Source organism: Pagrus major, chromosome 10 (assembly GCF_040436345.1).
Source record: "Pagrus major chromosome 10, Pma_NU_1.0".
NCBI classification, from domain to species: domain Eukaryota; kingdom Metazoa; phylum Chordata; class Actinopteri; order Spariformes; family Sparidae; genus Pagrus; species Pagrus major.
Genome location: NC_133224.1, coordinates 12,956,306 through 12,983,159, shown reverse-complemented (window position 1 = coordinate 12,983,159; position 26,854 = coordinate 12,956,306). Strand labels below are relative to the sequence as shown.

The 26,854-nt window shown below is 40.2% G+C and overlaps 1 protein-coding gene across 4 annotated transcripts in view; it reads right to left on the bottom strand.

Annotated features, from left to right (window-relative positions):
* The window catches only part of camk2d1 (calcium/calmodulin-dependent protein kinase (CaM kinase) II delta 1), a 101,068-nt gene extending 75,520 nt beyond the window's left edge, over window positions 1-25,548 (bottom strand). For 2 of the 4 annotated variants that reach the window (XM_073474556.1, XM_073474559.1), the window contains exons 1-2: window positions 25,219-25,493; window positions 23,491-23,585 (exon numbers count right to left, since the gene is read on the bottom strand). In XM_073474556.1, the coding sequence (XP_073330657.1) occupies window positions 23,491-23,585; window positions 25,219-25,280 (157 nt within the window). In that variant the 5' untranslated portion in view covers window positions 25,281-25,493. Of the gene's footprint in view, window positions 1-23,490; window positions 23,586-25,218 lie in introns of all 4 variants that reach the window. The other 2 variants (XM_073474557.1, XM_073474558.1) reach the window with 2 other exon arrangements.
* Window positions 25,549-26,854: the final 1,306 nt, after the last annotated feature.

Below are 26,854 nucleotides of genomic sequence, written 5' to 3'. Positions count from 1 at the left end.
TATGTCCAGGATTTATCTTTTTGACCATTTTAAAATTACCAGAGTAAAAGTCTCTTATTTCTGCCCTACACTTACACTTAAAAATATACTCCATTAATCAAAAATAAATCATAATAAATTGATACAGCAGAACCAGATATATCTATTCTAGTTCAAGCATTCTTCTCCCATATCAACTTGGCACCTAAATTACCCACAATGCACCTCAATGGCCTTTGGTTTGGGCTTTACATTTGGGTGTTTTATTCCACTGGCAGTTAATGTAGCCAGGCGCCTCAACAAGAGACGGGTGGATCACAGAAGTCTGGCGGGATCACTTCTTAATCTAAATAGGTACAAAAAAATTTTGATGCGCAATTAATGCATGCATGTTATGACCCTTGGCCCACCCTGTAGTTTGGGGAATCAGGAAACGATGCAGCAGTAACGTAGTGGATGGCAGCAGAGACAAAACTCATTAAGCGGAAATGGATAAAGAAAAGCGTCTTTTGATTGTTCAGCTTCAAAGCCCTGCCAGATTAGAAGTTATTTGCATTTACTGTCAATGTGAACTGAGCTACCGCCGGAGTACGTCGAGTCTCAAATACCACTTGCTGGCCAAGCACACAACTGATGCAGAGAGCCCTCCTCTCCATCGCTAATGGGTGGCTACAGCTTGCAGGCCGATTAACATTGTTTAGTTAACCTTGTAAAGTTGGACACTACATTGTGTTAGTATTACTGAGGACAGTTACAATCAGGTCAGTATGCCCATCTGTTGTTGCTTGTTGGGCTTGAGTTTGCCATGTTATGCTTTAAGCATATTTTTTGAGCATGCAGTACCTTTGAGGTTATTCAGGAGAATATTCTGGACAGTATCAGTCATTGTTTTGGATTTTTGCAATAATAATAAACATACATTTGCACAAAGCAAGCATATTTGTCTACTCCCGTTATGATGAGTATTAATAACTTAAAAATATCCCTTTAAGGTACGTTTAGAAAAGATACAAAATGTGTGATTATTTTGCAATTAATCGCGGGTTAACTATGGACCATCATGAGACAATGATAGTCTGCTACTTAACAGTGATAAAAGATATCAGACCTCAGATAATGTGCATCACACATTTTTGGCAAGAGATTCATTCAAATAATACAAATGCAAATTTAGTTAATGAGGCTTTTTGCTTTGCTGATTTTGTTCTTCCAGATTATTTGAAAGCAGCTTTTCAAATGGTGGAACTTTCATTTCAGAACAAATCTCTTTATTCCTTTATTATCGTCAGAGTGACAAGTGTATTTTAATAGAGTCATTCAAGTCACTAAAGCCTGCAAGTCCCTCTGTAATAGCTCTTCATTGTTTCATTTGTTTAACATGGTGTCACCTGTGGCACCAATTTGCATTTCATGAACAGCAACTTGAATTCAAACTAAGTAAAATTAGACTAGTGAAACACATTTTCTGACACACAAAACTGTTAAACTCATGCACACAGACAGACGAGACACTAGAGAACATAGACATACATATTTTATTCTCTTCTGTACCTCACTGAGTCAATTTATAAAACTGAGTCACCTTCGAGTGGAGGCGTTTAATCTCGACAGTGGTGTGACACAACCTCAATTATCTTTCACTGCAGCTGCTGTGATCATTCCTGGGCTTAAATCCAATGGAAAGAAAATTATTTTTTCTGTGTTTCCGTATGAAGACATGACCACTGACATTGGTATATTTGAATAGTAAGCTTTTACCTTTGGAGTAACTTGACAGGCACAGTTATTGGTATACAATTTCAGTAATGAAATGACAGTCAAGCACTGTTTCAGGTGATCCTAAAAAGGCTACATGAAAAGCAGCAGCTGTGTATTGAGGCGTAGCATCACAACATATATTGTATATATTGCTAAGACTCAGTACTATTGCACTGACACTGCATATATGGCAGAGATGGAATTTCATGGGGTGTTTTTTAGTGTTCTTGTGTCTTCCGCCTCATTTAAAGGACAGCTGCAAGTCAATGATGGTGTATCTTTTTCCCTCTATTTGGAAAAAAAGTTTTCCCAGTTATTTTCAATCTAAAATAAGCCAACTGAACTCAATAGCCAATTTGTTCCCAATGTTAATTTAGCTTGACATCATTTTCATTTTAGCCCGCTTTAATTTTGTTTTGCTTTGCTCAAACGAATCAGCTGCAAGTGACGTGCCCATCCTGCCGACATCATTTAACAGAGTGCTGTGGTAATGGTTAGTAGAAGAAAACGTAACACTTGTCAGGACAATCTAATGCCAGGTTCAGACTACTCTATAGAAGTCTAATTATAGCCCATAGGCTAGGGTCGTGAACACCGCTGGGTACGAGTATGGATTATTTCATCCCATCTAGTGTGTCATAGTGGACGACACCCAGCACCGCATCTGGGAAGTATCTCAAAATCCTGACAGAAGACTAGTATGCTAGAATTGTTTGCCTTCCACAATGAAATCCATGTGTTCCTAATATAAACAAATAGGAGTAGAGAACGCTCTTCTATGCAAAACTGTACAGAAGACGTGTCGCAAAAACAAATTGTATATGATTAATAAATGCTGTACACATCACATTTATTTTGAAAGGACATTCAGTGTTTCCCATAAATTAACAAGACTCTGGCAGCCCGCCATTGTCCAAGTTGCTGCACAATAGTCTCATCCTGATCCAAAAATGTTTTTCATTTGTCTTAATAGTGCTGAAGATCTCCAACATTTTGCTTTGTGTCTTTAACTCTCAGTCAGCCGCTGTTGTGTGTTTTATTTACCAGCCACTTCCAGCGCTGTTCTGTGAATCTGTGCCTGAAAACGTGAGACTGAAATACAACTGACATTATTTATTACGTTTGTTTAATGCCAAAATGTGAGGAGTTGAGAATGTGTTTTCATGAGCCACCACAGTTGAAGTGCCAGCGAAATCCCTGAATTTCAGTGGAACTTCAGCATCAGCCTGCTGCTTGTGTGCCCAGTTCAGCACCGCCGAGCAAAGTGACCATCTGTTTGGGGAGATTTCCCCTGGTCTCCAAGCACAGTCTAGCTGCACTAGTCATGACTGTAAGAAAAACTAATCGCCAAGAACGTTCTAGAGCCAACAGTTGACAAAAACTGTGGAAGCTGGAAGCAAATGTTTGGTGATGCAGCCAAAACTATAAAGAGGGAGAGAGACATGAGGTGTGATGAAAGAGGGATTATTTTGTTTTAAACCATGCCACATTCAGCATGACAGTACACAAAGGGAAATTTAATGAGTTTGTGAGTGTTGTGTGAATGAGATTCACAACAAATGTGGCTGAATTGTAACTGACATCAAGTGAATAGCTGTACTGTTCTCAAATATAGATCGGGTCAGTCAATATCCAAGAGTTCTTGATCAGCTCAGGCTGAAAACCTAACATGCAAGGGCCCACATTTAGTCACTGTAAATCATGATAAGAAATTTTTGCTCCATATTCAAACTGGCAAAACACCAGATCTAACATCAGGTTTCAACAGACTAGTACCATTGATAGTATTTCTGTTCCCACAGTAGCAAGTTTATCTCACAACCAAATACAACATTAAAATCTATCTGGTGTTGTAAAAAAGAAGAATTGCAATTTCCTCCTTACAGGTACAGCCACCTTGATTTTTCCCTCCCATCCGACTGCCTTTCGGCTGCCAGCCGGTCTCCCCCCTCCTCCTGGGGGTGTGTCTAGATTCCGCTGTAAACACGCCCACTCATTCAATTGCAGAGTGTCATCATGAGATGGCGCTTCCCTCACAAAAAACATACACAGCATAGCTACCCTTTACACCTAAACCATATTCTTCTACACCATTACATCTCAATAGCAAATATTACACTTTTACACATTTATCTTAAAGTTTTAGTTAGTTTAGTAAGCGTTAGCCCTACTGGTTACTTTACTATACTTACTTTATTTATATTTTATATCAATAATCTAAAGTTGTATCTAGGTTATATTATTGTAGGCTAAGCCACCCAGCACCTAAGTAGCTCAGTTAGTAGAGCGTGTGTCCCATATACAGACACCCTGCAGAGGCCCAGGGTTCGAGCCAAACCTGCGGTCTCTTGCTGCGTGTAATCACCTTGCCCTCCCCTCATCTCCCAAGCTTCTCCGCCAGGAGACGTGGAAATATTTCACCCCACACCGACTTGTTTTACAGTCAGTGTGGGAGTGTTTTTTAGCCTCCATTTTCATTGTACATAAACAAAATGGCGGGACTTCCGGTTCACAAGTTTTCTCTATCTTAGCTAAGTACTACACGAAAAATGTTCCTGATAGCATATTAGTGGATGAATAGGCAGTGTAGATTCAGAACAGATTCTTGCTTTATGTGTTATCAGCACAGCCAGGTTTATACAGTTTGATCGGAGTTTAGAGAGCGTGCATGGCGGCTCTGTTGTGGATCCAACAGCCCTATGTCGGCTAGATGAGTGTGGGAAAGTTTTCAGTTTGATAAATCCCACGATCTCTGGAGCATTCAAGGCGGAATCAACAGGGACTAGATATCATCACTTCCCCAAAAATTGCTCTTATGTGCCTTCCACATTTGCAGAAATATGGAAAAAATTTGCAAATTAGCCTAATATCGATGACCTCATGATATGGTAGTCTAATAATCATTAAATATGCTCTGTGCGGGAATCACACTCACACACATCAAATACTGGATGCCTATGATACAGTAAGAACAGCTGATTTCACACTGAAGTAATGCTTCAGTCTATATCATCACTGTTCCGTCTGGTGGATAGATAAACCATTGCAACTGGTTAATACACATGCAGGTCACCACCTAACAAGACACGTAAATATGGCTCATAGTAAGCTGGTTTCAAAGTCAAACTATACAGTCGTCTTCTGATAACTATGGGCTGGCTTCAGTGTGGGAATGATCATTTTTGCAACACAATTTTCTGGCCTTTCCATTATGCATCGATTAATTGTGCAACCCTAGTTAAAACTACAGATTTTTTCATCATCAATTTTCCAGGGCCGAAGTAGATGTATTCAAACTGCTTCATTGATCCAACTAATAGTTCATAACCCAAAAACATTGCTTTTATTTTGATCGAAGACTAAAGGAACCATCAAATATTCACATTTGAGAAGCTGGAAAAATAGAGTTCTTGGTATTTTTGCCTTAAAAAAATGACAACTGTTTAGCACTATACACATTGTGTTGGACTCAATGGACTAATCAAATAATTAACTAACTGGCTCAGCTTTACATGCAACACTAAATCACTGGATTAATCCTCTAAATAAACTGCCTGGCCAAAAAAAAGTCACCACCTGGATTTATCTAAGCAAAAAGGTAAGCGCCTTCCATTGAATAATTACCACATAATATGTTTCAGCTGGCAACAATTTCTTTAACACAACCAACTAAAAATCATCTCCAGTGTATGATGTAATCCCTGATTCCACCCACTGAGGATGAGAGAAAACATAAGGGAGGGAAGGAGAGAGACAAAACAAGATTTGGGCCAAGAGTGTCTATGGGGGATCGCCTTTCACATGGTTCTGGCAGCTTTTCACCTCTGCTGTTGGTGCACAATATGTGTGGGCTGTCCAAACATTAGGGAAGCCGTATTACTGACACAGTCCAGATAGTGTTTATCTGAGACACGAGGAAACTCCATTAGTGTAGCAACCATTAATTATTTCAGGAGAAGCCCCATGGTGCTGTTTTAACAACACAGTGTCATCATAAGAAAAATGCTCTGTGGACATTATTAACTGCCTCAAGAGTCTTAAGAGTCTTAATGGGCTAAATAAATCATGTGAGTTTGGCACAGTGCATTTAAAATATTTTATAAGTACCTTTCATTATGCTAAGACAAAAAAGACCATTACATATTTTAAGGGCTGCAGCGGTAGGGGCGTATTGTTTCAGGTTCCAGTGATATTATTACCAGCCAATTCTATTAAAAAGACAAAAACCTTGAATTGATCCTACCATTAACCATTGTCTGCTTATCCAAAGCCTGCTATAGTTTACCTCTCTATCCCACAGGTAATTCATGGCATTTCTGCCTTTACTGAACGGTCAACAGTGAAGAGGCAGACAGGACGCAGGTATGACGTGCAACACTCAATTTGGAAAGTTGTCATGAGATGACTTTTGTTGTGAATTGGCGCAATAAAGACTGAACAATGGTAACCAGATAGACTAGCTACTGCATGTGTAAAATGGTGATACCATTCAGCAAGTGGGGCACTCCATAGAGCTCAAAACACATCAATGATCCACACTGTTGAACTGGCTGACAGCACATTTCTAAACTACCATGAACATTTCTTTTGAGTCAACCCCAAACGCACACACTGTCTTGCTGCTTGAAATATTCATTAGTCAGTGCACCACATCTGTGACATTTTTTCTCCAAGTGAGGAAAAACATTTTCACAGTTTGCATAATCTAGTTAAACGTTAAATCTTTTAAATGAGGAATTGCTTAAACTGGTAATTCTAAGTGCTGTATCATAGGCAACTTGACTTGTGGATGAGAGGTGATACGTCTTCAAGAAACTGAAAAGTCCAGTTGCCTTCTTCACTGAGGAAGCCTCTTGGACTGTTCCAGTCAGTGACAGCTGCTGGTAAAACTTCGGCTATGTTTGGGGTATTGTCAAGAGGAAGATGAGAGACACCAGACCCAACAATACAGACAAGCTGAAGGCCACTATCAAAGCAACCTGAGCTTCCATTACCATTAGTACAACATCACTGCGGAAGCACCTGAAGAGGAAACATGTTGGGGCAATGGATGAAGGGAACTCACGGTACGTAACTTTATAAATCCATAGCCTGGGTAAATTTTTTTTTTTTTGAACAATATATTTATTGAAATTTTTCAAACAAAGTACAATATTTCAGAGTGAATACAATTAACATTAGGTATCACTATGTATGTTCATTATATGGTTTCTCTCATTTCAGAAAGAAACAACCCAACATTAGTGACTTTGTTCAAAGGAAGGTCTGCACACCACAGCAAGCAGCTGCATTGACTGATGGTATCCTGAATATGTTGGTAACTGACATGAGGCCGCTATCAATGGTGGAGGATGAAGGATTCAAACAAATGAACGTCCTCAACCCTGGTTACACTCTTCCCTCGAGGACCCATTTTACCAAACTGATGGAGAGGAAGTACAAGCAGACATTCCAAGCAGTGAAGAGTGACATAAAAGCCACCCAGAGCAAAATTGCTCTCACCACTGATTTGTGGACAAGTGTAGCCACGGAAGCTTACCTTGGCATTACATGCCATTACATTGGAGACAAATGGAACATGAAGTCAATCTGCCTTACGACCATGCCACTAGAGGAAAGACATACGGCATCCAACATTGCAGAATGGTTGGAAGAGGTAGTAGCCAGGTTTTCGAAATTCCCCCAAGCAAAATTATTGCTATTGTGCATGACAATGGTGCCTATATTGTGGCTGCAGCAAAAGTACTAGAGGAGAAGCATGGGTGGTCCTCAGTCTGCTGTGCTGGCCACACCTTGCAGCTGGTGATCAATTCTTCACTGAAGCACTCATGCATTGAAAAAGCAGTTGGGGCTGCAAGATGTCTTGTGGAACACTTTAGAAAAACTGAGCTAGCCTGCAACAAACTAGGGGTGGGCAAAAATATCGATATGGCAATATATCGCGATACTTTGTCTTCCGATTCAATATCGATATTCAAAGTTTGAATATCGATTTTTTTCAAATTATAAATCATGTTTCAGACGGACTGTAAATCCAGTGCGACTTCCGCACCTCCGCTCCACGAGGCGTCGCTGTACTGCTACCTCACTGCAAGGCATTTGGACTCTTCTTCTTCTCTTTTTTTTCCCCCGGCGGTTGCAGTGAGTAAGTGGAGCCGAAAAAAAAAACAAGCAAGCATGGCAGGTCACGTTAAACTAGAGACGCCCATGAACTTTAAGGCAGATGTTTGGAGGTACTTTGGATTCCAAAGGAAAGAAGAAACTAACACAAATGAGCTGGACAAAGAGTACGCGCTTTGCAAATGCTGTTTCGCTCCCATTAGATATTCCGGTAACACAACAAACTTGCGAACTCATTTAGCACAACACCACCCCGACATATTAGCAGAGCCGCAGCTGCCGAAACCTGCCGATCCGAAGCAGACTACAGTACTGGACAGTGCCAAAGGGTGCCAATCCACTGAACTGGTGGAAGGAGCATGAGACTGATTATCCTTTCTTGTCAACCCTTGCAAAGAGGTATCTGTGCATCCTGGGGACGAGTGTCTCTGCTGAGAGAATCTTCTCAACCGCAGGTGACATAACTGCACAGAGGAGTGCACTCACCCCAGAACATGTGGATCAGATTATCTTTCTTCACAAAAATCTAAAAACAAAAGAAGTCAAGTACAAGTAGAACCATTCATGTATGAGTATCTTGGTTACAAATTTTGTTTTGTTTAAATACAATTACTATGCACACTTTTTATTTTTCTCATACATTTCAGCTCAGTGTGTTCAGTAACATATAGTACTTTTGCAATATGTATGCAGGCATATTTTATTTTTACATACATTCAGTGAAGTGTTCAAACAGTGACACAGTACTTGTCCAGGGGGACAAGTGTGAACTTAATTTTGTCATTTAAGGTCAAAGGGAAGAAGCTGCACTTTATTTTGCATTTTTAATTTCAGTGTGTGTGACACACTGCATTTTATTTTGAGTATTTAATCTAAGTTCAGAAGAAACATGATGCACTGAGGTTTCATTTCAGTTTCAGTGTGTGGACACTAGGGGTGTCACGATTTCGATTTTTTATCGAAATCGATCGAAATTACGTCACGATCTCGAGCATCGAAGTCAAAGAGAGGATCGACGATCCCCCCCTCCCCGTGTACAAAGCTACGCACACTACGCACAGTTACGCAAATGACGCAGCACATTGTAGCCGACGCCGCTAGTTACCTATCCTGCAGGTTATGACACGATGGCGAGTGCAGATAAAGGAGGAGACGCGGCACCGGAGCTTGAAGCAGCTCCTGCTTCTCTTAAATCACATGTATGGAAATACTTTGCGTTCCCGGTGAGTTATGTCGACGACGTTCGCGTTGTTGACAAGAAGACCACAGTGTGTAAGATATGCTATGCGCGTGTACCATACCCGGCCACGGGAAACACTACGAACATGGCAGGACACATTCGCCGGCATCACAAAGATGTAGATTTGACAGCTGGGAAAGCACCATCACTGGTCCAGCCAACTATTCAATCCTCGTTTGCAATAAAACTTCCACAGACCTCAGCTCGCGCAAAAGCTATAACTAGCGCTATAGGGCTATTTATAGCAGCAGACCTGCAGCCTTACTCGGTGGTGGAAAACACGGGATTTAAACATTTAATTAGCGTACTTGAGCCACGCTACAGTATGCCCAGCAGGTCGCATCTTACAACAAAAGTGGTTCCCTCCATGTATGAAGACGTTAAAGAAAAAGTTGTGAGGGGTCTGAGCAATGCAGAGTTAGTTGCCTTAACAACAGATGGCTGGACCTCAAGAGCAACTGAGAGTTACATCACCGTCACAGCGCACTACGTCAATAAAGATTGGGAGATTGAAAGTCCAGTCCTTCAAACTCGCCCCATCTATGAAGCACACACAAGTGATAATCTGGCAGAAGTGCTAAAGGAAGCGTCTCATTGTTGTTTGTTTTTGTTGTTGAAAACAAGATTGTTACCTTTATATTGCAAATAAATAATTTAAATTTGACCATTAGTGCCTAATGTGATACATTATGGAAATTGCATCACTTACATGTAGCCCAACTTTTGAAATAAGATTTACTGTACAAAATTTGATGAATAAAACCAATGATCGTAGACTAGACTAGTCTGAAAATAGCATAGGCGTCTGTGCTGTAAGAAAAAGAAAAAAATCGAGAATCGAATCGAATCATGACCCTAAAATCGAAAATCAAATCGAATCGAGGATTTGGAGAATCGTGACACCCCTAGTGGACACTGACCCACAATGCACTTTGTGTCATTGTGCTCAGGGAGACTAAGAATAATGCACACTGCACTTTTCAATGTGTTTCAGACAGTGTGTTGTTCATGCAAATATGTTGTAACCTGACTCAGTTTGTCCTGTGAATTATCACTATCATCTGATGTACATACAACTCGGATTTTAAGATGCATAATGCATTTTACATTTTTCAGTGAACTATGTAGAATATCGCAATATATCGCAAAATTTGGATATCACAATATCGTATCGTATCGTGACTCAAGTATCGTGATGCGTATTGTATCGTGAGGTCCTTGGCAATACCCACCCCTACAACAAACTGAGACAAAAACAGCAACAAATGGGAACACCTGAGCACAAGCTTGTTCAGGATGTAAGCACTAGATGGAACAGCACATTTTATATGATTAGCCGACTGCTTGAGCAAAGGTGGCCTGTAACTGCCACGCTGTCCAACTCGACTGTTACACAGAGAGGCAAACGGTACCTTGACTTAAAAGCCGACCAGTGGAACCTACTTGAAGATCTTTCCACAGCCCTTAAACCCTTTGAATGTGCCACTGTGTTTATGAGTGGGGAGAAATACACGACTATCTCTGCAGTACCTCCACTTGTGAAGGGGCTACTGAAGTCCACCCAGAGTGTTGTCTTCGAGTCAGCGGCAGTGCAAGGTTTCCAAGTCACTGCTACAGAGCAGCTTCAACAGCGATGGAAGAAGGAGACTACTTTCTCTGACACAGCACCATACACAGTGATCCTCTCCTCCGCCCTGGACCCGAGATTCAGAAAACTAAAGTTTCTGACACCTGAGCAGGTCTTTAAGGTGCAAGCCAAGGTGCAAACACAGGCATTCGAAGTGAGAAGGGATCATTAGCAGCAGTGTGATAGTGTCCATGAGCAAACCAGTGTCACCTCCACTATTACTGTAGCTGCTCCTGCACCTACAACTCCTGTTTCTTTACTTGACTCACTCCTTGATTCTGAAACCAGCAGTGAAGAAGAGCATAGAGAGGGGGAAGGTGAGGATCTCAATAGCCAAGTGAGGAACGAGGTCCTCACATACTTTGGAGAGAAGCCCCTTCCCAAGGAAAAAAAAATACATTACATTGGTGGAAAGCTAATGAGAATAGATACCCCACCTTGGCCAGGTTAGCAAAGTCCTACTTATGTATTCCTGGCACCTCAACACCATCTGAGCGCCTCTTCTCTGCAGCAGGCAACATCGCTTCCAAGAAGAGAGCCACCCTTCGCCCAGAGCATGTGGACATGCTAACATTTTTGCATTGCAATGCACAGTTTCTTGTAAGTCAGTGAGAGAGAGGGTGTTCCTGCAGAACCATTCTTTCATACTCCAATTCTACCTCCATGGCCTGTTGTTGAAGAGCCATTTAGCAAAGCCTGTTTAACACTTGGTTCGTGTTTTATGTTTTTCTTTGTTATTTGAACGGTTCTTCAGCTAAATCACCTCCACTTTTTAAACTGAAGACTTGAACAGGTTTTTGTTTTGAGAACAAATGGAAAGGCCTGCCATGTGAAATTTGTCAAAACCTATATATATTGTGTTTTTGTTGATAACTTAAAAACCGTTCAGCTACAAACTGAAGTGCACTTTATACATGTATAATAATAATAATAATAATAATAATGATATAATAATAATAATTATTATTATTATCGTTATTATTATTTATTTTATGTTTTGTTTGTTTAATTCATTTGGCTCCTTTTTAAATGGAAGACTTTAAAAGGTTTTTGTGTTGAGAAAAAATGTAAATGTAATTGTAAGTTATGTGCACTTTATAAAAAACAATTTTTGTAACATTTGCTTTGTTTTATTTGGCAAGTTGTTTGAAAGATTTATCTGATTAATAATCGATTAATCGGATAAAAAGACAGTAATAATCAACAGATTAATCGATTATCAAATTAGTTGTTAGTTGCAGCCCTAGTATGTACAAAGATGTTTTCAGTCAAAGTAATATTTTTGTTTCACAGCTTGACTACTAAGGTTTTCACCTTGTATTCATTGCATGTTTCTTTTCCGTCGTGTTCTTTTCTTTTCACCTCTGTGGAAATGACAAGGATTGACATTAGTAAAAAGTACAACCTGTTTTTGAGGCAACAGTGCTAACCACTATAACACCATGCTGTTACTGTTGTGATGAACACAAATATCCAAAGTTCAAACGCTAATGCCACAAAGAATAGGAAAGGCAGAGAACAGGACAGAGAATGAGTGAAAGAGTTGCTTTACCAGAGAGCCATAAAGCTTCAGAGGGACAGAGAGAGACTGACCTTGTGCTCTCAAAGCCAGCAGAGTGGTTTATTAAGGCGGAGGAGAGCACCGCTGGAAGATTCTGTCTCTAGATTGGAGCACCCAGTCTCTGTCTGACAGACAAAGAAGCCCTAATTAAAGCAGGCAGCCTGTCCCTCAAGTGGCTGCCCTACTTGGCTAAATGAGGATTTAGTATAAAGCCCAGAGGAAATACTCCAGTTTATCAGTTTCAAAGAGATGGGAAGAGGCGGCACCTGAGTGGATGACACCAATGAAAGACAAGTCAGGAGGGGCCTCAGGCTTACCTACTGTAGCCTTGACAAATAACACAAAATGTTAATAGAAGTTCTAATGCATATAACAATAATTATATTTCTCTCTCCAGTGTAAAAGGTCTTATGATACTTTAACTCCTTCACTTGCGATATTGACTCTTCCCAAGCATAAACAGAACAAGCAACAATTTTCTATCGAGTGCCCTGGCCAAAAACTTGTAGATGTTGACTCTCATCCCTAACAAAATGGTCCCTGATGAAGTCAACAGAACCACATAATCTGCAAAAAGCAGATATCCAATCCTGTGACTACCGTGCAAGACACTGTGCCCATTCTGGCTGCACCTTTAGATGCTGACCATGGAATTGACTAAAAGAATAGGCGACAATGTGCAACCCTGACAAGGCCTAACAGCCAGCAAGAAAGTGGCATTCAAATTAGCTCGATATTAGCATCGTTATTATCAGCTACACTAACAGATCACCATCTTATACGGGCCAGCCACTGTTTCAGACAGGCTATAGACAGGCTAACATTATCACTTACATTACAACAAATTGCATTATTGGGGCATTTTCAGCGGTGTAACTAGGGAAACTGTGTATGCTTGTCACAATGGAAACAAATCATAGGATTGTGGTATTTTTGGAACTACAGTGTAGAGGATTGTGATGTTTATAACTTCGGCCAGCTGCTTTACCCTCCTAATGCAACTCTGTCAGCTCACCAAAGCTTCTCACCTTTCTCTGCCCAGTCAGTGGCACTGAGCCTTCAGTGTTGATTGGCTATTACTCTTGTAATCGGCCAGGCCAGTAATTGGTTGACCCCTACTCCATATCAAAACGATTCAGCTGAGGTGGTTGGGGTATATGAATAGGATGGACAAGTCCCTGTGGATGTATTCTAGTCATGTCCAACTGGGATGTGTTCTGGGCGGACTCAGAACATGCTGGAGGAATTACACATGCCATATGGTAAGGGAACTCCTCGAAATCCTCAAGGAAGACCTGGAGGACCAGGCTGGGGAAAAAGTGATTTGGACTGCCTTGCATGACCTGCCGTGACCACAACCTGGACCCAGTGAAATATGGATGGATTGGCAACTCAATCACATTTTTGAAGGGTAATACCAATGATTCAGCATCAAAAACACAACACACATTCATAAATACTCTGTCTGAGATAAGACAAAGGTCAAATTTGCTTCAAAAGCAATCACAGTTGCATTTTTTTTTTAAATCTCTACTCATCTTCCTACATAAATGAAAGGTTTTTTGCTTTATTTCAGACATGTATTTTATTTATGTATTTTAACTCTCCCTTTGTAAATTCCATGATTGTTATGATTATTAAAGGACAGACAGGCTAACAATGCAATATGAGAGTGATCTAATTAGCGAGCATCATGTAAACTAGCAATCTACAAAGAGGAGTTAATCAACAAATTAAAAATAGAAAGCAACATCCCCCAATGTGACGATGTGACAATAAAGAGAAAGAGGAGGAATACAATCTGTTTGATGGATTTTGCGACTAAAATTCATCATATTAAGCAGTGTATGTTCTACATCTCTTGATATTATTGTTTTCAGATTGTTTTAATAATTCCGAATCAGACACCGTGCCACTAAAAACCCTCCTCAACCTGCCTTAAGAAGGTTCTCATAAAGTCTAGATTTCAAGTTTTGCTGTCTTGTAAACATATACATTTGTTTTAACCAAAGATCTACCGATACAGTTACTTCCTTCACAAAACCGATTCTGATACCTGAACTTTGTATATCAGCTGGTACCAAGTACCGATTTAACTGAAGTCACATGCCATTTTTGGATATTGGGTATTTGTGCGTAAAGAAAAAAAAAATCAGCTAAGTTGCATACGCGCATATTAGACACTGCTGGGTCACAGGGCCCCATTTCCAAAAAATATATTATGTGGTATGGGATCAGTGCATAGACATACTCACGGATACTGATGCCAACATTTTAATCAATATCAGAGGCATTGCTGATTCTGGTACCTGTATTGGAACAACCCTAGTGTTGACCACTTTGAAGACATCCAAGTGCTTGTTAATCATGGCTTAGGGCAGCAATTTACTTTGTACCACCATAAATGGCTGAAAATAGAGGGGAAAAAAGTTGGTTGTTTGGTTCAACCAAAAGTACAAAACTTAAACATATTCAAATGAAACAGAGACGGGCAGTAAATTGTCACATTTGAAAGGCGGCAACCAGAGAATATTTGGCTTCTTATAATAACTTAAATAAATAAAATCACTTGAGTTATTGACATTGATTTTCTGTCAAACTGATCGTTACATTGTTTCTCTACTAAATTATGAGTATTAGCCTTCAAAAACCTATTTGCTCTCAGTCGGATATGAGCTGAAAGAAAACCAACAGACAGAAAAGTGGCCCTTTTTTTTCCCTGGTTGATTCATCAAACAAAGGCTCGACTTCAGAGTGACTGAGACACTAATCCACGGAAATCCCCCCAGTGTTTTTATTTGAGAAGAGACAATGCAGCTTATCAGTATTGATGAGGCACCTTCTGTAGGCTTTGATTGAGTGGCTGATAGCGGACAAATCAGCCTAGCATCCGCCAGTGTATTTCATCATCAAACAGTCAATACCTGCAATCTGCTGCCTGCCAGCTTAGCACTACAAAGAATTTTGAACAATTGTATCCCAAAAAAAACTTAACAAGACGGTTAGTGTGGCTGAATGTCATGAACTGGTATATTGTATTGCTGAATGGTTAATTAATTTTTTTAAATTGCCATTTGATGGATGACTGTGTTTATCTTAAACGTACATCATGCTGATAATTTTCAATGACTTGGTGTCCTCCATTCTTTCATTTCTACTGCTCATTATTCTCTCACTTATTCATCCCTTCTTTAGCCTGAACACAGTAAGCTAGAGTTGTGGAGGAAATAACATTAATTACCATTTAAAAACAGAAAAGCTAGGATGATAATTCTTTCCCTTGCCAGTTGATTGATGGGTAAATTAGGCAGGCAGAGATAAAAATACCAGATGCCAAGGACTGGAGAGGCCTCCACTCCCGCTGACAGTTGTCCTATAACGGGCCAGTCTGATTTCTGTTTTTCACGCTCCCTTGCGTTGTTCTAAAGAGATATTTTTAGCCTGCTGCGAGCAACTGTGCATCAGTTACAAGAAGAGGGAGTCTGGGGTGAATTATTACAGATGTACAAACACAATCCTGTCATTGCACTACTGTTAAGATTCCTGGTGCATTTCAACTGTAAAGGCACCAGAAACACTTTCCTTCTTTACACGAATGAATATGTGACTCAAAATCCAGTTCAAAGCAGACAGTTTAGGAGCTCCAGGGCCTTTTGTCTCAGCTTAATCAAACACAGGGGGTTCAACACACTGAGGATTTATGTGGAAAAAAGAAAAGAAACACAAAGAGATAAAACAAAACTCTAACCGTTTTCTCCTGGTGAAACACACACAGAGCAGACAAAGAAAACAAGGGGGTTTTGTTTAGCAGAAGCTGAATTTTCAGTCACATGAATGTTGACAGCTATCCACTTGGTTAAACACACAGTGATGTCATCAAAAACAGAAAATAGAATTGCTGAGATTCACATTTTTGTACTCTGTGTTGTGGAGAAATGTTCAACACATTTGTTTACAATCAAGAAAAGTCAAAAGGGGACACAGGGGCTTCTGACATACTGTGCCAAAAAAAAAAAAAAATCACTGTTTCCAACTTCTCAAAATTGAACTTTTACTGGTATTTTTAGTCTTCAATGACAGTAAATTGAATATCTTTGCATTTTGGGTTGTTTGGTCAATGAAAATGGTCAGAAAACACAAGCAATTTGTCAACTTGAGCTCAATCAAGAAAATAATTAGCAGAAAACTCAAAGAGAATAGTTACTTGTACCAACACTAGTTACCAGAAGCTTTTTTTATATAATATTTTGTAATGGACAAGACAGTGAAAAGATTTCACCAGTTCTAATTTTTTCATAGCCATGGACTCAATTGATAGCATGAGGCTGAACGCCTAGTTCAGGGGAGATTAAACATTAGCAATATGTATCAGAGATAGACAGGTCATCCATATAAATGGTCTAATTAACGTTTCATATTATTTGTCAAGACTACAGTAGGTAAGCCCGAGGCCCCTCCTGACTTGTCTATCATTGGTGTCATCCAATTTCTTTGATACTGATGAACTGGAGTATTTCCTCTGGGCTTTATACTAAAAGGAAATAGTTCCATAAAATGCTCAATAGTTTCATGTGTATGCATTAAATGCAAACAAACTTGACAGCACATAGCCAATAAGCCCTGACATATAAACAGCCTATCATTACCCTTGATGAACAGCCAATGATTTATCATCATGTGTGTAGTTAGGCTGCACCATCGCCCAGTGACTGACAACAACAGAAGAATGTTTCAGAGGCATTAATATGGGCCATAGTTCTCACAAGACCAGACATGCTTTGCCTGTGAAATTATTAACTCACAAGTACTAATGTCTGCTTTTGTTGCGGTCTGATACTGCCGCCTACAAGCCGCAGCTGTGCTGGCAAACACACTGGCTATTTCGGCCTCGGTACCACTCCTCTGTTGCTCCTCTTGGTGTCACACATTCTGCAGAGCCACTCTTCACTGTTGGAGTGTCTCTGGGCTTGTTAGGTAGAGCAGACAGGCCAGCTCTGGCCCCAACTGCTCTGCCTCCCGGCCTGTTTGCTCTACCTACAAGTCAAGAGACACTGCAGTTGCGCATATAATAATTGATTAATAACCTGTGAGCCTGTGTGAGGAAATTGTGACTGAAAAAGGACCGGTGAGATTGCCCATATGGCAGTATTTTTGTTAATTTTTCATTATGTTAACGTAATTATAATCCGTGTGCCTTGATTAAGTGGTTATATTCAAAATAATGAGGTTAAATTCAATTGAATTCATTCCTTTTTTGGCCTGGTCTTTAAAAATGATACAAATATGACAGGTCATTAAAAAAATTATCAATAATTATCAATATTGGCAAATATGAAACTTTTGGCCATATCGCCCAGGCCTAGGGTGAACTGAACCACCTGCCTAGGAGACGTGCATGACTTTGATGTTCAGATAGTGTTTAGTGCTGCAGTACATTATTGATTAATCTATCAGCTATGCTTCTGAATTTTGTCTAGTCTGTTCAATGTCAGAAAAAAGTCAAAATAGCGTGAAAGGTGTCAAATGTCTATGATAAAAAACTGACAAAAGTCAAGAAAATCAAGTGTTTGAAATTTCTTCCGTAGAAATTATTTAAAATATTAATCAAACTGTTGTCAACTGATTTTCTGACTACTTACCAATTGCTTCAGCATTACTGATAACTGTTTTCATACACTTTCCAGATATAAGGAATAGTTTGATATTCTGGGAAATTCTTGTATTCCCTTCCTAGTTGAGCGGAGCATAAAGACTGGAAACATGGGGAAACAGTTACTTTATTTCCAAAGGTAACAAATTCTGCCTAGCAACACCTTTTAAGCTCACTTAACATTACTCTTTATATTTTATTTGTTTAATCTATATAAATATTAAATTTAAATATTAAAAGCTGTTTTTGTTTTTTTTACCCAGAGCATTGTCTTCCTTGTGTCGCCACTGGTTGCCTGGCAACCTCAGGATCATGGAAAGGCTCAAGGAAGTTTCCAGACTTTGTGCCAAGCTATGCTAACTAACTGCTGACTGTAGCCATAGATTTACTGGAAAGATATGAGGGAGTATTGGTCTTCTCAACTAACAGATGTCAAGAACGCAAATAACAAAATTTGTCAAAATGTGGCACTATTGCTCTAACAGCATCCCACCGACTATCCAGGTATGGAAACAAGTGCTAACATATCATTTTCGTATCCTTCATAGCAAACATTAACCAGTCTACAAGAATTCTTAGCCAATTATTTAATCTTACATACCATTTAGAGATGGACACACTTTAGATATGAGTGACAGACTATTTAAATAGTGACAGAGACACAAGAACATTCTCTCTGGGCGTTCTGAGTCATCACTTATGCTTGTGTCAACAGCTCGCTGGCCATCCAAGTCACAGGCCATATGGGTCAGCCAGGACCTGAGGGATGAGCTGTGGATACAATGCCAAGACACACTCAAAAGTCTTTGCAGGGGGAACTGTGTAAATTGCGTGTGAGCCTCTGACATTAGCTGCTAAGCCAACCTCTGGCACTGCACACACACCGACCAGCGGTGTATGCTCTGATAGAGCACTTCATTTAGACACTTTGAGGGGTCAGGTCATCACCCTTAAACATAAAAAGCAGCTGGCTCAGGCTTGTTAATCTACGCTTTTTGTGTAGTATTTGGGCCTGTGTTAACATGACTTACATAGAACTTACAGGCTCATTGCTGCAAAATGAAGCTAGATAAAAATTCAGTAAATTAGATTATTGTTCTTTGTTTAACTGAATGAGTCTGAGCTTTGCGATTCATACAACAAACACCATCATGCACTTGGACAATTAACAGCACCAAGACTGTCATATACTCCAACGCCTATATTACCCCACAGACTATATTTAGCTCTCCATCTCTTTTGTTTCCATGGGAATGAAGAGTTCACCGTGAGCGGCTGGGGCCTCGGGTATTTTCCAGAAGCAAAACGTCAGAATGGCTGGCTCCTGAACCGTGGCTAGCTTTTCCACAGCCTGGTGGGTTTGTCAAGTGATCATTTTCACTCCGCTGAGTCCAAGCATCACTAGGGCTGTGTTCAACCATTGCCCTAGTTTTTCCTCCATACGAGCCAGTGCTGTCAGAGAAGACAGGCTTTCACTTCAGTACATCTGGATAATGTTTTCGTTACATGTTCTGTGCTTGTCCCAGTATTAGGGCTATGAGTGCTTTATTTGGAAGGAAGTGGTTTGGGCAAATAAATACACAAACAAATTTGTGAACTTCCACCATGATCAAATTCATAAAAATAAGGTAGATAATTTAAAATAAATAAATAAATAAATAAATAAATAAATAAATAAACAAACAAACAAACAAACAGGTAGATAAGACCTTGTAAAAGAACATTCAGAACAGGAAGAAAGACGTACTTGAAGAGTATACACATGTTGGCAATGATTTTTTTCAAATATACTTTTAACAGAAGAGCTATTCATGACCTCAACCATGGTCTCATATGCAACAGACCCACTTGAACAGGCTGTGTAAAAGGGGCTTATATGTACAGGCTGCTCCACTTGACCACTCAAGCTTAAAAAAAAGAGGCAACGACACCTCAAACATCAACAAAATGACACAAGGCACAACAACTATTGAATACTGCATCTTTCAAATGTCTTGATATGATCTGGCATGTTTTACACTCAGGATCCAATCAAAGTGGAGGCAACACCCTAAGGAGTCACACTAATGCTGCTCTCAAACCAAGCTGTGTCCTACCTACATATCAACGACCCACTTCCTGATTCCCCTGAGTGGAGGAGTGACCTCGCACTGTGCTTTTCCTATAAAATATTCTTGTCAGTATACTTCAATTGATGGCACGAATATGCTCTCACAGGTTACAACAATTCAAAGCTTAAGGTTCGATATAGATTTTAAAAATTCAATGCTGATGTATTCATTTGGGAAAATACACTATGATGATGATATCAACTGCAGTACAATCACGTCACTATTCCTTGGAAGTGCACTCCGAAAGCAATGCCTTTGGTGTGAAGCCAAGGTTTACTGCCACATGAAGCCTCTCCGATGGGATGGAGCTTCCTGTTTAAGATTTCTCCTCACGCAGCAGCAGTGTCAGCAGCGCTGGCAGTGACTCTGGGGTTTCCCCTCATTGAACGTGATCTTCACTTCAGCCTGCCTGCTTCAATATCTATCAGACGGTCTAACAGCACACTGCTGTCTATCTGCCTGAAGGCACAGTGTGCCTTCAGTAATGTTTTCTCTCTATCTCTTCTGAACACCACTGCTGTCATGTGAAACCTCTGTAAGGTGGATTAGGGGGAATTTCACTATTTGAGGCTGCAATGTGCAATTTTTTTAGCACCAAATAAATCAGAGGTACAGTTATAAATTTTATCATCTGTAACCCATCTGTTTGCCTGAATAGTGTCTTTCAGTGACAGGGGTTCTGAGATGCTGTTAACCATATTGTGGCTTCTCATCATAACCAATGGTGATCTGGGTTGTGGTCATGTGGTTATCATATTGAACGTATTAACTACAGAGAAGGAGGGTCGTAGTAACAACAATAATGTAGTGAAAATATACAAGTAGTGATCTGGCCACTTTCAGGTCAGACAACTTATCAAAATGACAATTGGTTTGGGTATCTGTCCAAGAAAGAAGATTTTTTTTTTGTATTAGGATTGTTATTAATTTCAGGTCAAGAATACAATTACAATAGAATTTTGTATATCACAACTTGTGTTTTATCTTCAAAGTTTTGCACTCAGTTAACAAAATACCATCTCAGGTTCTGTCTCAAGATTTAAAGCTATCATTTCGGACTTGTCTCAGTCTCGGCCACAGGCACAAGTCAGTCTTTAGTCCCGGAGCAGACTGGAGAGGCTTAAAAATACAGGTAATGCTTACTTAGTCCTTAAATAACCAAGCATTCATATTTAAGACATGCAGTTTGATTTAAGTATGTTTTATTTGATATTGAATTAGTCTTGATTGAATTTAGGAGGACGGTTGTGCCTTGGCGGAGGTATGCGCTCTACTGAGTGGCATTCTAGTTTATTCTGAACATATCTATACTGCATTCTCAGAGTTGTAAGGCACATTTGCCTAGGTACATTGTTTCCCGTTTCTGTCACATTTTAACAAAGGTCTGTACTGAGAGATTGAAATGATATAAAACTCGATATGGTTGCAACTAATGATTTGTTTCATAATCAATCAGCAGATATTTTTGTTGTTGTTGTTTCAACTATAAAAATACCCAAAAAAGGCAAAATATGCTCGTCACACTTTCCCAGAGCCCAAGATGAGGTCTTCAGAAGTCTTGCTTAGTCCAATCAACAGTCCAAAGCACACACATATCCAGTTTACAAAAGTCTCAAGCCAATTTGGACTCATCTGGACTTAATCTAGAGGCAAGGAACAGGAGCAATAGATGACCAGAATACAATGTTAGTTTTACCGGCTAAAACTATGAAAATACAGTCTGTTTTCTACACGATGCTGTTAATGCTGTTAGGAAACCCCCTGCTTCCCTCATGAGACCCTACATCTGTTGCTCACCATTACTGTGTGCCTTTTCAAGCATATCTCCTTTTGTTTGTGTATTTGTGTGTTGTGCACTTTCACATCAGCCCAGGGATCAATCAGCGCATAATCCGGACAGGGGGAGCTTCTGCCCACGCTGCAGAATAGAAAAGGTGAGGAGAGGAAAATAAAGAATCCATGCCTCCACTTCCTGAACAAACACTCAGTTACAGATGCGAGCACACCAAAAGGTCACCAGGAGGAGTTTTTCTTGATTCAGCCAGCATGCTGCCTTCACTGGCTTGTGTTTCACTGTGAAAGACAGCGCAGTGAGTCACGTACAGCTCATCAGACATCAGGGGCTGTGGTTGATATCAGAGAATGAGTCACAAAAGGAGCTCCTTCATGTTGGTGCCATTTGGTGCCGAGTGAACTTACAATAAATGGAAATCATGAAAGTGAAAGGGAATTTCAAGCTCTCGAAATCTGACCACCTCCTGCTCACACAGACATGACTGAGAGAAGGTGTGAGAAAACATGTACAGTCAAAACAAAAGAAGTTGGTTTGAGAGGTGACATGGCACAGTTTCACACAGAGGTGCTGTCCCAGAGCGACCTGTGCCACAGCCTTGTGTCTCTACACATCAAAGTTAACAGAATAACAACATCTAGTGTGACAATAGCTTCTTCTGAGGTTAAAGTAGGCCTGAGCGATAAAACGACTGCAATATCTGCGATGACACCTTGTTTCACATGTATGCATTAAATGCAAACGAACTTAACAGCACATAGCCAATAGGCCCTGGCTTATAAACAGCCTATCATATCCCTTGATTAGGTATGCTACGTGTGACACGTGAACAGCAAATCATTTAGCAGGTATGTAGTTCTGTTGCACCATCACCATGTGACTGACAACAACAGAAGAGCTTGTCAGAGGCATTACTTTGGGTCGCAGTTCTCACCAGACCAGCCTGTAAAACTTAACTCACAGAGTATTAATGTCTGCTTTTCTTGCGGTCTGATACGGCAGCCTATGAGCCGTAGCTGTGCCAGCAAGCACACCAACCACTTTGGCCACTGTCCCTGTCTTCTGCTGCTCCTCTTGGTGTCACATGGAGCCACTCTTCACTGCTGGAGTGTCTCTGGGCTTGTTACATAGAGCAAACAGGCTGGCTCTGGCCACCGCTGCTCTGCCACCCAGCCTGCAGAGACACTGCAGCTGTGACAGCCAAGGTGTTCGGCGCGACCACCGGGGCAACTACAGCCCACAATCAGTCGGCCAGCACCAGCTCCGTTGCTGGCCGACTGTTTTACAAACCATCCGCGAGAAAAGAACAACTAACCAACCAATTAACACTAGTGAGAAAATGAGTACTGCCAGAGAGGAAATTGTGAATGAAAAAGGGACAGGTCAGCTATTTTTATTCATTTGTGTGATTTTACTTGTGTGTTTTTTTATTATGTTAACGTAATTATAACCTGTGTGCCTTGATTAAATGATTTTATTTAAAATAATGAGGTTAAATTCAACCTTTTTTCGCCTGGTCTTAATAAGACAGGTCATTTAAAATGATCAGTAATTATCAATATCTGCCAATATGAAATTTTGCTATCATGATAGACTTTTTGGTCATATTGCACAGGCCTAGGTTAAAGCCACATTACAGAACATGTACTCACCCCTTGCAGACAACTTCTTGGTATTGATTATTTTGGCGGCGTATTCCTGCCCTGTGGAGATCTTCATGCACCGTCTCACCACAGAGAAAGCACCCCTACAGGAGAGTTAGAGATGTCACTGTATGGCAAGGTCACTTTCTAACCCTAACCCTGCATCGATTACAGTTTCCTAACTATATTTGTTTTAATCTTGTAAAGCACTTTGTGACCTCTCTGCTTCATGTATACAAAAGTGCTTTAATGTTCATACGAAAGATGTACCAAGTTGATCCTGAGCTTTTAGGCTGAGGGAGATGTCAACCAAGCACAGTCTGAGCACACCCACACAGTGCTTTAAAAGAGGTCTAATCAGGAACAATAGTGGAAAAACCTGTGCAGGCAGACGGTGGCTTTAACATCTCTTTTTGGCTAATATGGATTAGTAGAATTTGCTTGATAGCTATATTTGAATTGTTGGGGTATAAAATAATCATATTGCTCAGCGGGATCTTCCAAAAACACTCTAAAGAAAGTACACTGTAAAAAAGTTCTTTCACATTCACATTTCCGGTATGTGCATCAAGAATGTATGTAAGGATACCAACAAGTAGTAACATGACATCCAAGGAAGGCAGGGGTCTTGTTGCAGACTGTGTAAAGCACTGTTCCAAAGAGCGAACAGTGAAGAGATTTCATCACTCACTACCACATACTGATTGACTTTTTAAGAAGTCCCTCATTCACCGTGCATGTATACATCCCCCTTTTAGCCTTAAAATAGGTTGCTCATTCAAAAAATATGCAGCTGGACTACCAGGAATACAAATCACTGTGTGCATGGCTCCATTACAAGATTTTTCCTAACAGATACATGTGGAATAAACCTTGTAGGGAGCCTACAGGAGAACTCTTTCCATGTAAACCAGACCTGCAAACCTGTTTTTAGCGACATTCCTGAAGGCGGAGTGGAGCAGTAATTGATGCCATGGCTGGTATTTTAGTCAGTTAATGTGATGAATAATGTTGATAGTACTACTTATCAGTTATATGATACGTTTGTTACGGTTCTCAGGTACACCACTGTGGAATGAGGAAAGGCATGTTCAGATCCTCGTCTACATGTTGTTGCCCTCACGGGTGTAGTAGTGTGCGGAGGTCTTCGTTTAATTAAAGCTCCAAGACAGGTGCCTCTCCGCCAATGTCGCCAAATTCCATTCAAATTTCTGCTAGTTTTTAATTGCCTGACACGTCGCCGGAGGAGCAAGCTCCTAAAATCACTGTTTACGATGACTGACGAATTATGATGTAGCAATTAAACATTCGGCATGCTTTCCAAGGCACTCAGTGGCGTGTGCTTTACAAAATCCAACTTTTTGAACTGATACGAAAGGTACGGATCTGTACTGTCGCCCAGAAATACAAGCTAATGGGCGTTACCGAGCAGGGATTGAAAAAGTTGAGATAAAAATGAAAGCGTGGGAAGTATTCAATATACGACCTCGGGGACAGAGTCTGTCACGTTTTATCTCACGCTCGCTTTCTTCGTCAATAACCAAAGTTCATTAAATCGACAGAATTTTGAATTTGAGTTCGCGAGACAGCCCTGCCTACACGCGCTGACTGAACGCGTCAGGTGGGGACAGGTAAGCGGAGGTCTCCCGGTACAGCGGGAGTAAAAGCACCGGGCAGTCAAGCGTCGCTTTCATTGAAACTGTCGATGAAAACAACTCGAAAATGAGGCAAACTTACTTTCCCAGCTCCTCGTACAGCTGGTACTCATCGGTGAACCGAGTGCAGGTCGTTGAAGCCATGTTAAGGTGAGAGGAGGAGACCGACTTGCAGCTTCGCGCTTTAGTGCTCTCCACAGATCCTTTCCCCCCTCTGCGTCCCAAAGTGCCACTTGTCGCCTTTCGGGGGACAAAATTAAAAGCAGACTTTGACTTCAGTTATTCATTAAAGTCTTCTGGATGCTCTGGAAGCTCGTCTTCGCTCCTCCTGGTTACTGTTCGCAGACCCCGGGTTACTCCTGGAGTTGACAGGGACGTCGCAACCTGCTGTTGTGCTTGACTCAACGCTGACACTTGGATCAGTTGACCGCAGTCAAGACACACTCAATGTAGACTGTCACACATCCGGCGGGGGACTTTCAAAATAAAACTCCAAATAAATTGAAATTGTAGGCCTATTGCTTTTAATGTAGTTGCTTATGCAATGTATGCCTACATCATTTTAAAGGAAAAACATTAATTGTTGAAAATATTTGCAACACAATATTTAGTCATGTTTTAGGTCATTTTAAACCAATTTAGACCTGGCGTCTCTTCCATGTAATTAATCTTATGCTGTCATCTAAATTATGCAATTACGCAAGTCATATGTGTCTAAAATTAATTTAGCAAAAGTTAAAAGAGGAATGTTTTGCCAACAGATAAGTATCAGGACCATCTGACAGGCACAGTGACTCAACTTTTGAGTGGTATGTTTTTAATATAATCTAACTGCAGTTGTATCTCAAGTTCATCTCTTGTTTGTTTGTTTGTTTGTTTGTTTGTTTTACCTGGACCTGGAATTTACAGATGTATTTATCACTAACATACATTTTTTTTTTGCAATTTTGTTCCATAGTTGTATCATCACAAGGCTTCAAGGGCTGACCATGAAGGTAAGTGAATCAATTATAATCTACTGCTAATATCTAGAAGTAACTATTTTGCACCTCTTAAGAAGGAAAAATATTGAAGAGCAATAATAAAAACACTTTTATTTTTAAAGTGTATAATCAAGTAGATGACTGAATGATAGATTAGCAGATATGTTGGAACCCACCTTTAAATTATTCGTTTTGTCTCATGAAAATATACCTTAAACTTTGCACTACTGTGTATATTTAAATGTTACATTCCCATTTTTCCCCTTTATTTGGGAACTACTAATGTTGTACCAAACATTTCCTCCAAAACTTTTATATTTTATTTTGGAGGTAAATAACTAAACATCCGTTTTCCTTGGTATGCCATGTCTTGCTTCTCACAGCTTTTCCTTGTTGAAAATACTACACAAGAGCTCCATCTAGCCACAGGGCTGACCTACTGCCTTACATCTGCTTTGGGGAATTGGTGCAACTCAGAATATAAAACCCACAGAACCACATTTCCATAAACACTTGGTCACAGCTATGCTATTTTAGATTTTGTTGATGAGATCCAAACCATACAGCAAAATTGGAAAAAACAAACATATTTTGCTTCGACACATTGTTTTTGCCTGAGTCAACAGGGAATGTGCAGTATCATCTGGGTCATTACCAAAAAAAAACTGGGAGCAAAATATGTTTTCTCATCTTGGTTTTGGCTGAAGCTTTTACCACCAGCGTAAAAAACAACAA